At 44.6% G+C, this 13,798-nt stretch overlaps 1 protein-coding gene across 1 annotated transcript; it reads left to right on the top strand.

Moving 5' to 3' along the window:
• Nucleotides 1–1,638: 1,638 nt before the first annotated feature.
• On the top strand, nt 1,639–1,797 carry STEHIDRAFT_22499 (uncharacterized protein; the record flags this gene model as incomplete). Its single annotated transcript, XM_007304502.1, has 1 exon — nt 1,639–1,797. A coding segment is annotated over one exon (159 nt), but the record flags the coding sequence as incomplete, so codon positions are not given.
• Nucleotides 1,798–13,798: the final 12,001 nt, after the last annotated feature.

Genomic DNA, 13,798 nt, shown 5'->3' with positions numbered 1-13,798 from the left:
GATTTTGAACCGTAGATCGACTTCCCAAACACCAAACTATATTGTCCAATCTTTGCTTCAACACCACAAGACATTCTAACCATGGTAATACCCCCAGGGTAGATGTTCTCCTCCTCCCCCCCTAGACGCCGCACCGCTACCAATGAGATGGTCGCTGTTCTTGGGCACCGAGTGGTGCCCATAGTTAAGTATTGATGTTCGCCCACCCGTGACAGCAAAAACCAAGTAAATCGAACCGTTGTATCAGAAGTTCTGGCCTCCCGACCCCCTGTGACCTCGCTGTGGCAATATCTTTCTAACCGTTTATGCTATAACTTTGGGACGAATGGACCGATTCCTTCAAAAATTGATTTTGAGCGTCCTATATATTTATAAATGTTTGTCAAATAGTCAGAACCCCCAAAATCGGGCTCCTTCATGTTGGCGAAATCACCTCGCCGATTTACGTTTTATACACTGATTCCATTGAAACGACACCCAGCAATGTGATTCATTCATTCTAAATCACAAAACTCGCAAAGTTACCAAAACACCCCCAAAACACCCCCTAACCCCCTAACAAACCAGAAACCAGCACCTGCTAGGCCTACCCTAGCATCCCTACTATTATTTCCCTATTTTCCCCGATTTTTATCGCACCTAATACTACCCCAGTACACCCAGTATCATCCCCAGTACCCAAATCCCAGCCAAAACCCACCCAATTCATGTATACAGCACCCTACCAGCCTGCTACCCATCTACCCCCACCCCCTACCCATTTTCCTACCCCCTATCCAGCACCCCAGCACCCCATCCCCGCCCTAGCAACCCCTACCGGGTCCCCAACCCGCCCCTAGAACCCACCCGGTCACCCAAAAGCCAGCTAACCAGCCGGGCCAAAGCACTACAGGTCGGGCCACATCTAAAATGAACATTCTAGTGCCACACCTTCGAGCACAAAGCAGCCTACCCATTTTTATCCTTTTTGGGATGTTCTGAACCCGGCATTTATCACAGAAAACAAAAATGTGCAATGCAGGCATTTGTTGATATCCCAATTGGGCCAGTGCAGCATTGTAATGGCAGCCATTTTCTGGCTCAGTGTGGCAGTGCGTACTTTACGCCAGACATTACAATGGAGCTGGACGTCCTTGCCGCACTTCATTATAATGGCACTACATGGTCTGGTGACCCTCTACCTCGTATTGATGACTCGTATCAACTTCTACAACCTTTGTTCCAGGTACTTGCAGGTATGTCTCGATGATGCTTTGAAGCTAAAAACTGTGTTCACCTGCCATTCTGATTACTACTAATTCTGTGTCATGTTGTTTGGACTATGCAACGCACTCGCAATCATAACCTTCCAAATGATGATAAATGATATCTTCTGAGATCCTCTCAATAAGTTCGTGATGGTCTACCTCAACGACGTTATCATTTACTCACCAACAGAACAGGCCCATGCTGAACACGTCATCTAGGTCCTCTGGCAACTTGACGAGCACAGTCTTGTCCTCAACAAGGAGAAATGCAGCTGGGGCTGCTCGTCGTTATTTTACTTTCATGTCTCAACAAGGTATTCACCTTAATCCAAACAAGGTGAAAGCAATACACACCTGGCTGTTATCATCTATTATCACCCAGGTTTGAGGTTTCCTTAATATCACCGGTTATCATCGCCGCTTCATCAACAGTTTTGCAAAGATCACTGGTCCAATTTGTGACCTTCGTGGATCGCCTGGAAAGACCAAGCCCGTTAACCAGTCAGTTGATTGCAAACACGTGTTCCAAGAGTTGAAAAAGAAACTTATGTCAGTGTCCGTTCTCAGTTATCCTGAGCCATGGAGGCTCTTCATCGTTGACTCTGATGCATCTGCCGATTGCATTGGCAGTGTTTTTCCCATTTAATTTTATGTATCATATTATGTCTTCACCAATCGGTCGCTGTTTTTAATGAGGGGAGGGAGTCGGATGATCCTGCATGCTTTTCGTATTCACATACTTCGACGTGCAGATTGTCTATTGACCTGGTCCACAACAGTTAGCCGCTAATCATTGCACTCTCTTGTCGTATGAATGAGTACGTACCCGATTCCGAGACGCCAGGTCCTCTCTTCGCGTATCAGATAGACAAAGAAGAGCTCTTCAGTGATGATACCAGCGACGAGTCATAATCGTTGGAAGAAGCTAGGAAATACCAAGATCAGGACAGGTTAGCTGTGTTCAAGTGTCTGGAAGAGACGAAGAAAACCTTACACATATATTCTAGCATGGATATTGTTGTCGAGCCCAACGAGCAAGGCTACTTCAACCATAAAGGTAACCTGTACAAGTATATCGACAATCAGACTTCCCTTCACATTCCCACTTCACCTTGCGATGCCGAAGACCTCGTTTGTGAGATCCACGTCGACATCAGTCACCTTGCTCAAGACGCGACGACACGTGCTGTACGCGAACACGCTCACATTACAGGACTCAATGATGTTGTTGAACTAGTGGTACACACCTGCGATCACTGTCAATTCACGCGTAACCAACCTGGTCCATCTCAAACACTCCATCCTCTCCCTCGACACAATATGTTTGAGCATTGGTCCCTTGACTTCTGACTTCATTGGACCGCTCCCAAAATTATGTGCAGGGAACATGTATCAGCTCAATGCAATCAAATCCACAACTGATCAAGTCCTATCCGAGCCGCTTGAAAGACGCTCTTTGAAGGCCGTCCTCACGATGATGCAAAAGATCATCTGCACATATGGAAAGTCAACGTCAGTACTCAGTGATGATGAAGAAGAGTTTCTGGTGTACAATATTCAGAACTTCCTCCAGCGAATGGGCATCAAACACATCAAAACCTTGCCATACCATCCGCAGACGAATGGATGTGTCGAGAAGTTCAATCAGCAGTTGAATGAGATGCTCCACCATCTCATGGCGCTGAACCATCAGGATTGCTAAGACAAATATCTTGACAACGTATTACTCGCCTATCATGCACACGTCAACCAAAGTCACAGAAAATCACCTTTTTTCCTCACCTATGGCTGTAACCCTTGTCTCCCATCCAAACCAGTCCTTTTCACTCTCCAGCGTCCTTCTATCGACTAAGAAATCGCTGCTCTGCAGCATCATCAGCTCAAACACGTTCAACATTTAGAAAGATTCTATATAGAAGTGAACGTGAAGGCATCAAAGTGGTTGCAAGACAAAGCACAGAGGCATGAGAACAGTTACATGGAGCACGGTTTGAAGGTTGGTGAGCTCATCCTAAGAAGGTCAGAAGCTCTCATGAAGCTTCATCCGTGTTGGGACGGTCTATTTATCATTCACGATATCGCTGACAATAATACGTTCCAACTTTGCACTTGGAGTGACTATGTCCTCCGGCACCTCTACGACGGGGCTCACCTCCAGTGATATCATTCCCGTTCTTCAGTCGACCCTTCACTCTGGTATGCATCTTCTGACTTATAGTGCAAGCATGCGCACACTCAATGACTCCTTCAGATTCAGAATTGTCGCAATAGTTCTACTTAGTGAATGATACGATATGTATGACTATGAACATTGTTTTGTACAGTCTATTTTTCTTGATTGTTTTACTTACAATATTCAGGAATAAAAATCGTATAACTCTCTTACTTACAAAAATAGGTTTTTGCTTTGGATTCCTTTCTTGTTCGTTTTGGTACTATACTATGTTACTTTGCAGGTGCAAAGAACTTACAACTGTTTCGGAAAAGGTTGGCAGTCGCGCGCGAAAAAAAGTAGTTCTACAGAGAAAATAAATGCGGCGGCCACACACACCACAGAGACTGCTGGTTCAAACCGCGCTCGTGTCACTTCATCTACAGGGTCAATTCCTTCTCCATGCTGCTTTCTTTGAGCCGCCGCTCATGGTACATGCTTTAAAAAATTATACATTACTCCTGACAGGTATGAAAAAACATATTGTGTCATATCTGGTGTGATAACAGTGTGACCACAATGCCGGCAGTAAATAGATACTTCATTACGTAGGGTGCGAGTCGAACCCGCGACCCCTACGATTGCCTCTTACGTTCAGTGTTCTTACACGAAGGAAGTTCTTTTTTTTTGTAGAACTACTTTTTTTCTCGCGCGACTGCCAACCATTACTGAAACAGCTGTAATGAGGAGATGATGTTGGTCGTTTGGTATTGGTCGGAGATTGCACGCCGTTCCTACTTCATTCAAACTGTATACGATAACTGCGCCACAATATTCTTACTCATACGTTGAGGTTATGTGACACAGTATAAGACTGAGACATTGGATACTGTGGATCTCTGAGACATTGTCGTCACGACTGTTCTTGCATGATAGTTTACTGTATTTGATATAAATATACCTGAGGAATCGATATTGGGTTCCCAGAATTCTCCTGATCTGTTTACGTCTACCGCCTCAGACTCGGAAGGACGGACAGCAACAACAGTTAAATGTGGCCATGTGGCCTTTTGAGCCAACAATGGCCATGTGTCTAGCGAGAAAAGATCAAAGTTAGCAATATCATGAACCAAAGAGTTTGAAAGCAATATTCCGAGTGAAAGAAGGGATCACAGGGACAACTGTGACACATGCGTGGTTAGGCAATTCAGTAAATAAATAACAAAATATAGAGCTCAAGATAGAAAAATCAAAAATTCAAAGGATCCTAAGGATTTATGTAATGATCATAACTATATAATAAAATAAGCCAAGGTCATTTAACAGTCACAGTTCGTCCACCACGTCATACTTGAGGAAATACCCCACAGGCGATTATAAATACGTGAACTGAGGGTGATACACACCGAAAGAATTAGCACAGCTGGATATGCATAAGAAAATGTGTTCAACACACCTTCTGTTATAATTGTACCTCGACCTGTATGACTCACCATCCAATACTATCCTGTCTCCCCTTTGCCATCTCTGCACTCATTTGTTTCACAATCTTGTCCTGACTAATCCTCCATGCCCTATCCATCTCTCCCTTCCCCTGCATTGTCGCCGCATCTTCTGGCAAAATCAATGTAGAATAATGGAACAGTGCTTTCACACGAGGGGCATGTATGAATTGACGATCAAGGTGAGATCACAGCTTTTTGTTGAGGATGTGTAAATGCATTTATGTCACGCGATTCGGGAAAAAACTTGGACATTAACTAGAAGGGGGTAGAAGCATGGACTATTTGGTTACTTACTATGAGAAGTTATTCAGAACAAAGACAAGATAGAGGGGTAGATGAAAGAGTACATACAAGAGATGGAAGGATGGCCAAATCTGCACCTGAGCTGATGTCATTATCCAACTATAAACAAGTCTTCGACTGCACGCCATCTCTTGTGGTCGGTCTTTCTTCGCCCGCCACCACATACCAATCTACTATAATTCTCTAAGCTATGGCCTTTCAGTTCATCTTAGTGCTTATCAACCTCAGCATTCCCCTGCTCACCCACTATGGTTATCTACCTAGTGAAGACCAAATCACCAGGTTCATCGATTGACTTGTCACAGTATCTCAGGCAACTATTGACACCTGTCCGTCTTCGCACAATTTCAGTCACAGTGACAATCTACCCAATGATCTCATTTTAAAGAGTCATATGCACGAAGATGGCTTAAGCTCTCCCAGCCTGATAAAAAGTCTTGCAGCAGAAGTTGTCACGACCGGGCAATTGGGACTAGGGATACCCCATGGCTCAAGACAGAAACTAAAGAGAAAGTCAAAATAAAAGGTAGAGGTTTATTGAGACTAAGTAATTGGCCGAGAATAGATAATCTACAAAGCTGGAGAAATACAGGAGGACCTAACTACGTATTTATACAGATTTAAGACCACGGGTTGAGTAGGTAGAGATAAACAAAGACAAATATTTAATGCAATCAAAGGAGAAGATAAAATATTCATACACTAAGATTGTGCCCTTTGGAAAACACTGAGGAGAATGTGGAAACATTCGTAGAATGTAAAGAGAGAATCCTGAATTAGGACGAGACGATATGATGCAAAGTAAAGTGTAGGTAGAAGGAAAAACTGATCTAGAGGACAATGGATACAAGGTCACAGCTTTAAACAATTATCCTCAAAAGATCAGGTATAGATAAAATTATAAAGCATTGAAAACTAAAGCCTGACACGAGTTTGAGCAAGATCGTGTTGCCATGACTTGAATATTGAACTGATCGTCTTGAATGTTGGACAAGTTAAAAGACAGAGATTAGTACCATATTCTATAATTTTATTTAAGGCAAAATGGTTGACAAGGAACTCCTGGAGCTTCGTTCGAAGGCAGGCAGAACCACTGGGTGGTGGAGTTTGAATTGTTCTACAAGAACCGGTAGTTCGGTGTGAACTTCCATATCATCATCAGATGTCTTATGGGACCTGAATAAAATATTAAAAATCCCTAGACAAATGTAGAAGCTCCCTTGGCATGCTCCAAGCCATGCATACACTTGGTCCCTCCTGTGTTGATAGAAGAAATGCTACGGGAGGCATTTCACGAGGCTTTAAGTCTACGGGCAAGGAGGCGACACAAGTGTGGGACTTGCTGAGCCATTTCCAGAAGTGGTAAACACACAGTGTTCTTGTATTGAGCTCTTCCCATCTCCTACCAGCCTTGGGAGTGTACCCATTACCCCCAACACAGCTCCAATCAATCCTTACACTTTCTTAGAATTCAAGTAACTTATCATCTTGCTTATTAGTATCCTGTTCTTGGAAAACGCTAATTGTGTGCCTCAACTCAACAGCAAACGCCAGCGCGCGAGTTGAGGTGCCTCGCCACACAACAAGAACTTCGTCTGTGGCCCACGAATCATTGACATGATCGTATACATGTCAAAATACAGGTTGAATAATTATGTATATACTAGAAATATATCTCGAATGATATCTAAACATATAAGAGTAAAGATGAAGACGAGGAGAGGCCTGTAGCCCTGTCAGGGAGCTCAGTGGGCAGCGGTATATATTCTATTGGTCTCCAGACCTTACAAGTGCTGTTGGCTCAGTCGGCAATGTGCGTTCCTGTTTGACCATGACTCCAGGAGGTTGCAAGTTCGAACCCTGCTGGTGGTCTCCAACGAAATTTAATTACTATATGGGGAGTTGTTATTTTAAATACATGCACACCTTTATTGCACTTAAGATAAAGTTGAGCCATATAACGGCTCCTCGAGCGCGAGTCGAACCCACGACCTCACCGGGAAACTCCGCAGTGAGCATACCGCTGGAACCAGAACTGCCACAATGGCTTTCTTACTGCTCTAAATTACTCTAATATATACCCTACGTCCGCCCATGCTCAATATGACTCTCAGCCCCACCCCCAGAATAATCTCATTTATATCCCCATTTATTTAGGATAATAGTGTATACCATCAATTTTTATATTGATTCACCCCCTTTAACGTGCCTCACGGCGTCATTATTTAAGGGCCATAGACGAGGCCCATGTCGCGTGGCGAGGCACCTCAACTTGTGCACCGGCGTTTGCCGTTGAGTTGAGGCGCACAATTAGTGTTTTCCCCTGTTCTTCGTCTACATCATCCAGAAGTCTAGAAGGCTTCAGCTCGTGTTCTCAATGCTGGTGTAGCTTTGTTGGGAGTTTGCTTGTTCCCATTAAAAGAATTTATGGTGTGATTATGTAGAGTATACACCTGATCAGGTTATAACTCCCATTGGTACGTCCTCAATGCTGTGTGCTACTCTGAAAATATATGTACTTACATGCATGAATACTTCAGCACTTATCATAACACATGATGAGATGAAGATATTGGCAGGACTCTCCACTGCCTATCGCCCTTCAGCTACCTATTGCCGTTCCTCTACTGTGCCTGTGGTACCATCTTCTACATCCAGTAGCACCTCATTCACCCATGACTAACCTTGTTGGAATTCTCAGGTTGTGGCTACTCCAATATTGAGGTCCACCACATTAACTCATTATTCATCATGCACATCAAACTATGCAATGCCTTTTCACTCAACCCCGATATCCAAAAGGCAGATGTACTACTCGCTCCTGGGCTATCATGGATGTGACCTATGGAGCGACTGAGATTTTTGACTTGTCATTGTCGATTCTGTACCACATAGAACCTCCCACCAGCAGGGCATACGTAGCACTGGCCACTCCTATGGCCTCATCTCGTCAGGCTTGGATGATGACTGTCACGTCCTCAGGTATTGTTCACAGTGGGACCCAGAAATAATAGGAGCACATGGGTTTAGGCCCTATCTAGGATATAACTGTAGCCCATATTGACCGGAGATATTTGGATGAGGTAGATATATCTTTAGTTAAATCTTCCATGTAGCTAAACTAGTAGAAATATCCCTCTATGTATATAGAGACAGTGGAGGGGCATCTTTGTGAAAAATTATCAATATCTGATAATTATGTGCTCACCTGCGTGCACCACTGTCAGGAGTTTAATACGTCGCAAGTTTCAGTTGTTTAACATTGTCTTCGTCATATTTTCGTTCTCCTTGACAATATCCTTTGTAGACAACACAGTCTTGTGGTACTTGTGATGCATCTTCTTGTGTCAGTTGAGTTCAATCATTTGTACAACGTCAGGAAGGCCTCGAAACATACACACTCGCAGGTCAATACCCTCAGAGGCCACACTTGTATTCAGGTGGCATTTATAACAATGAGTATTGATATACAGATACTTGTCAATGGGCAGGTATTCATGAATAGAATTAATCTACGGGTATCTTGAAGGTACCTGAGAGGTAGTGGTGAGTACTCTGGTAAATATGAGCTAGGGAAGAGGGTAAAGGGGTACTCACCTAATTAATATCATTGTACTCAACAACAAACAAACTAAATCACATCAAATCAAGTACAGGGGGCGATGCAGGACATCAATACGCATTTATAGACCCTGAAATACTCTAAATGTACACAGAATTGAGCAATAACAAGCACATTTACAATAACATGTACGGGGTGGATTCACCAGGTTAGTACACTTATTTGTTGCCACAAACAGCTTTGAGCCTGAGGATTCAAGCTACCACGTGATGCTGCTGCTATCATCATCAGACCTAGGATGAGCAAGAATATGAAAATATTAAGGATGCCAAAGAGTCAGAAGAGATTGAAAGCAGGTGTTGACAAGGATATTGATGACAATGAGTTTGAAAGGGATGAACATGGTGAGAATAAGATTGAAGTGGAGGAGAACGACGTGTGAGAACGGCCACCCAAGACTGCGGCGCTAAGTGATTTTAAGGTGTGCTACAGTATGGTCCAGCTTTTGTCCTGTCTTAAACATTGTTGTCTTGCTCATGTGCTAACTATTCCTCTCGACATCAGAAGGCCAAGCAAGGCACATGGTGTGCAAAAGTACTCAATGCTTCTCAGCAAGCCTCTGTATGAGGCTCAATCAAGTTGAACACTGTCTCAAGCTTGAGGAGGAAACTGCCTGTAGACCTTAATGATAAGTATGTATATTGTCCTCCTTCTTAGCTTATACTTATTTACTAATTGCACTCAGAACCTTGTTCTGAATTACTGAAACGTACTTAGAAGGCCAATGAAGGCCTTCGACCAAACGGGATGAAGAAAATTTGCTCTATAGTCCTTGTGAGCTTGTTGACACAATCCCATGTCTGTCGGCAACTTATGTAATTAACCCCAGTTCACAGTGAGATCACTGTGTCATAACATTGTCATTCTTCACTGTTGTGCTCTCTCTTTTCACATATCTCTCCTCATTATCTGTTAGTCGTCTTTCTTCAACTTCTGAGGATCCTAGCGTGAGTTCTATCTGTTTTTGTCTATATCCATTGAACATGCTACTAAACAAGTGATGCAGTAAGTGGTCCTATAAGCTTTGGAAAAATTACTAAAATATCAGAATAATTCCCTCTATCTTGTCGTAATTCTGGACAGACTATTCATTGAATGAAAGTGCAAAGTGCCAATTGTTGAGCTCCTGAAAGAGAGCTCATCACAATTTTAGGTGACAACGAAGCTGAGAACACAACGCAACCTGCCATGTCAGAGCGTTAGGGACCCTCATCGATATTAGATAGGTGTTAATTCACAGCCTCTGTCACACAGGGCCCATAGAGGAGCTCACCAATAATTAACACAGGCTTGAAGGGGGGCTAGGACGGCCCACTCAAGGAAGAACAAAAGGATTTAATGTTGCTGGCGTTCAAACAAGCAATGCTACACGATCACGTGTACCGTGTTGTGAGCTTGGCATGGGCCACTGTGGCTCTTTGCTTGGTTGGTGGCTTTCACTTTTGTGGATCTCTTAGAGTTCACACAGGGAGAGAGAAGGCGTAAACGAAAGGTGTAATGTATTCAAGATAATGGGGGTTGTATATAGCAGCAAATAAAAAAAGCCAATGGTCATTTTTGCCACACTGATCAACATCTCACCAAGTTGAAACGCAGCTGGGGGTACAGCTGTTGGGAAATGACAGGGTTCAGGCTGAGGAGTGTATGTTATACAAAAAGTCAGTAACATACACGCCAAGCAGATGTTTGTGACCGCTGTATACTTATTTCCCAAAAAAAATCAATGCTGTCTTGTTCTCCATCACAGCCCAGTACGCTGTCTGACCCTGCCCGAAGATATCCTGTGTCTCATGAAATCCGGTGACACGACAACAGTTCTTGTAATGTATAGCAGCGGTGTGCTTAGTCCACTTATACGCCGACTGGCATGCCGCAAGGTGTGGCTCAACAGTCTCAATGGCCTTATTGCAATTGGCCTGTACTATCCAAGGCTTCACAAGTATATTGGCGTCGCCATGAGATGAGCGTATGAGGTCAAAATTGGCGACAAAGGTGATGTCCATCAGCTCGTCCCACTTCATTGTCTTCGTGGGTGATCTTACTTTCTGTGCAAGTCCGTTGTAAGCATTGAGCGCGGAATAAATAGCCTGAGTTCATGAATTGAGGTGCTTCCAGATGCTGACTCGAAGCTTGTAGTCTGCAAAAACAAGGACACAGGGAAATTGCAGGAAAGAGAATGAAGAGGAAGTACTCAGTCCTGGTACATTTGCTTTCTGGAACTCAAAGAACCTTTGCACGACAGGCCCCTGTAGCTTGTTCAACACCTGGTGAAACTTGCAGTTGATGATGAACTAGCTGTATGTGTGCCACCGCCTAGTCTCTGTTTTTCGTGTATTCGAGACATGTGCCCTAGCATCCTCACCAAAAATGAAGGCGCCAACAGTGTTTGTTTCCGTCATCGCAGTCTCATATGCCACACTAGAAAAAGATCAGCGGGAGCCTCAGGTATACAGCCTGCACGGTAATCAAGTGTTACCTCGCAGCCTTGTACTAAAGAAACGACTGTGAGAAACGTCACTGTCAATGATATTGCCCTCACAAAATAATAGAAAAAGAAAGAGACGAAATCTATAGTAAGACTCACCTGTGAGAAGCGTCACTGTCAATGATAAAGAGACAAGGACATTTCCCACAAGTTAAAAGGACGCGCTTCGGCGCTTACCGGTCTACTATACAGTTGGAAAAGTAACTGCCTAAACGGGACGCAGAGTGGCGGATCCCAAGGCGCGGAATCCGGCCCTCTGCGGCCCGCTTGGTGGCGAAATAACTAAAGTCATAACTCTGCAGTAAGTGGTCCTATCAGCCCCGGAAAATTTGCTAAAATATCAGAATAATTCCCTCTGACTCGTTGTTATACTCCGGACGTTATTCTTTCATGCCACGTAGGGAATGCCACCATTGAGAGCAGAGGTAGGCGTGCAATGTGAGACATGAATGTAGGCCCATTGAGATAGCCGATGTTGCCGTCGACAACGGAGGCAGTAAATAGCAGCTCTCCCGCTCGCTTGAAAGCGACATCACGCCCGACGATGTGAAGCTCATGGCCCTGGCTCACAGAGAGCTGGAACAACGATAATAGATTTGAGGCGAGCCTGGGAGCGTACACAACGTCATGGAACACTACAGGACGCAACTCTCTACTACTGACAATAGGAACGAACTCGATAGACCCCATACCCTGAGAATAGATGACTGAATCGTAGGCCAAACGAACGGGCACGACATGAGGAGAGTACGAGCAGAACCAATGACGATGAGGGGTCATGTGTGAAGAGGCGCCTGTGTCTATGTTCCAGTCAGTGGTTCCACGAGAACGGAGCCAAGCGAGGCGAGCTGATGATGAAAGAGCACTTGCATGACCGGCTTTCTCCTCCTTAGGAGTCTCTCCCGAACCCGACGACGGCATAGAAGTCCCTCCTTGGGCTTCATTCGTGTTCACTCCCTTCCCTCTACCTCTGCCACGACCCCCACGCTTCCCTTGGCCTCCAGAATGCAACGACGATGATCCAGACGCCTTCTGCTTGGCCAAGGACGACGCGGACTTCATCTCAGGGCAATCGCGAACAATGTGGGAGGATGAATCGCAGAAGTAGCAGAGAGGCTTGAGAGCAGCGGCCATAGCGAGCTTCGGGGTGTCATGGATGATAATTCTGAGTTGAGGTCGTCAAGGGTGAACTTGGAAGGGCAGCGCTCCTTGATATGGGCGAGGTAGAGATCGGCGTAAGCAACGAGGTCGGAATAGGTGTACCAGTCTTCTTCTGCACAAAGACACTCTCCAACTTCTCCCACATCGCCTTTGGATCTCCCTTCTCCTTCCAGATATGTGCCTTATGATTCCCCTCAACCAACCACTAACCTCCCCACTAGCCTTCGTCTTTTCCTGATTCCACTCACTAATCTCCTTTGCTTTGGATGAGATAACAGTGACGGCATTAGCTGGCTTAGGAGCAATGTCAGTGCCATCGACTTGGGCCCAAACGCCCTTAGAACTGAGGATGGCCTCAGCATTGGTGACCCAGGAGCTGTAGTTGTAGCGATTGCGCTTGTCGACATTGCATTTGTCGTAGGACATGGTGGAGGGTAGGATAGTGAAGAAACGGAGTGATAGCAATAAAGGGGAGGCAAAACAAACCTAATCAATGAACAGGCAATTTTCGTTCAAAGTCGATAAGAGGTGCAAAATGAGTCCGATCGATAAGAGGGTGATTGCAGCGAGTAGATATCGATGTCGACGAGTCCGGCGCAAAGGGAGAGAATCAGAGAACTTGTTCTGAGGCAAGTAGGAAGAGATTTGAGTCTCAGAGATCAATTAAGAGCTAACATCAGAAAAAACCTGCCGCGGTTTTCTAGGTCATATGCAGCCTTTTCATGCCTAAGTAGACAAATTCGAGCACAACCGTACCCGAAAAGCCTAATGCATAATTTTCGGCTTATTGTACACCCCCCTTGCTAGTTATTGCTTGCTTGGTCCAAGTTGAACTAACTGAGACAAAGCTTTTAGACCAGATGCAGGAGATTAGCACGAGGTGATGTGATCACACAATAAAATGTGTCACTCCGGCGCTTCATTATGAGGGACCACAGGCGTCCTATGGATACTATCAAAGCAAAGCACATAAATATGACAAGGTACTCAAACCAGCGGAGCCATGACTACAGTTAGTGTAGAGCAAATCAATGTGGGGGGCCATAGCGTGAAGCATGGAGGGTCGAATCAACTAATAAGAACAACCATGACAAAGCAGACAGGGAAAAAAAAAGGACTACGCTCATGATGTGAGGCGCAGATAATCGAGCACTCGAAGAACGACTGTGAGAAGCGTCACTGTCAATGATATTGCCCTCACAAAGTAATAGAAAAAGAAAGAGACGAAATCTATAGTAAGACTCACCTGTGAGAAGCGTCACTGTCAATGATAAAGAGACAAGGACGCTTCCCACAAGTTAAAAGGACGCGCTCCGGCGCTTA

The sequence above is a fragment of the Stereum hirsutum genome, assembly GCF_000264905.1.
Source record: "Stereum hirsutum FP-91666 SS1 unplaced genomic scaffold STEHIscaffold_8, whole genome shotgun sequence".
NCBI lineage: Eukaryota > Fungi > Basidiomycota > Agaricomycetes > Russulales > Stereaceae > Stereum > Stereum hirsutum.
The sequence above is the reverse complement of the archived record's forward strand: the minus strand, read 5'-3'. Positions and strand labels throughout refer to the sequence as shown.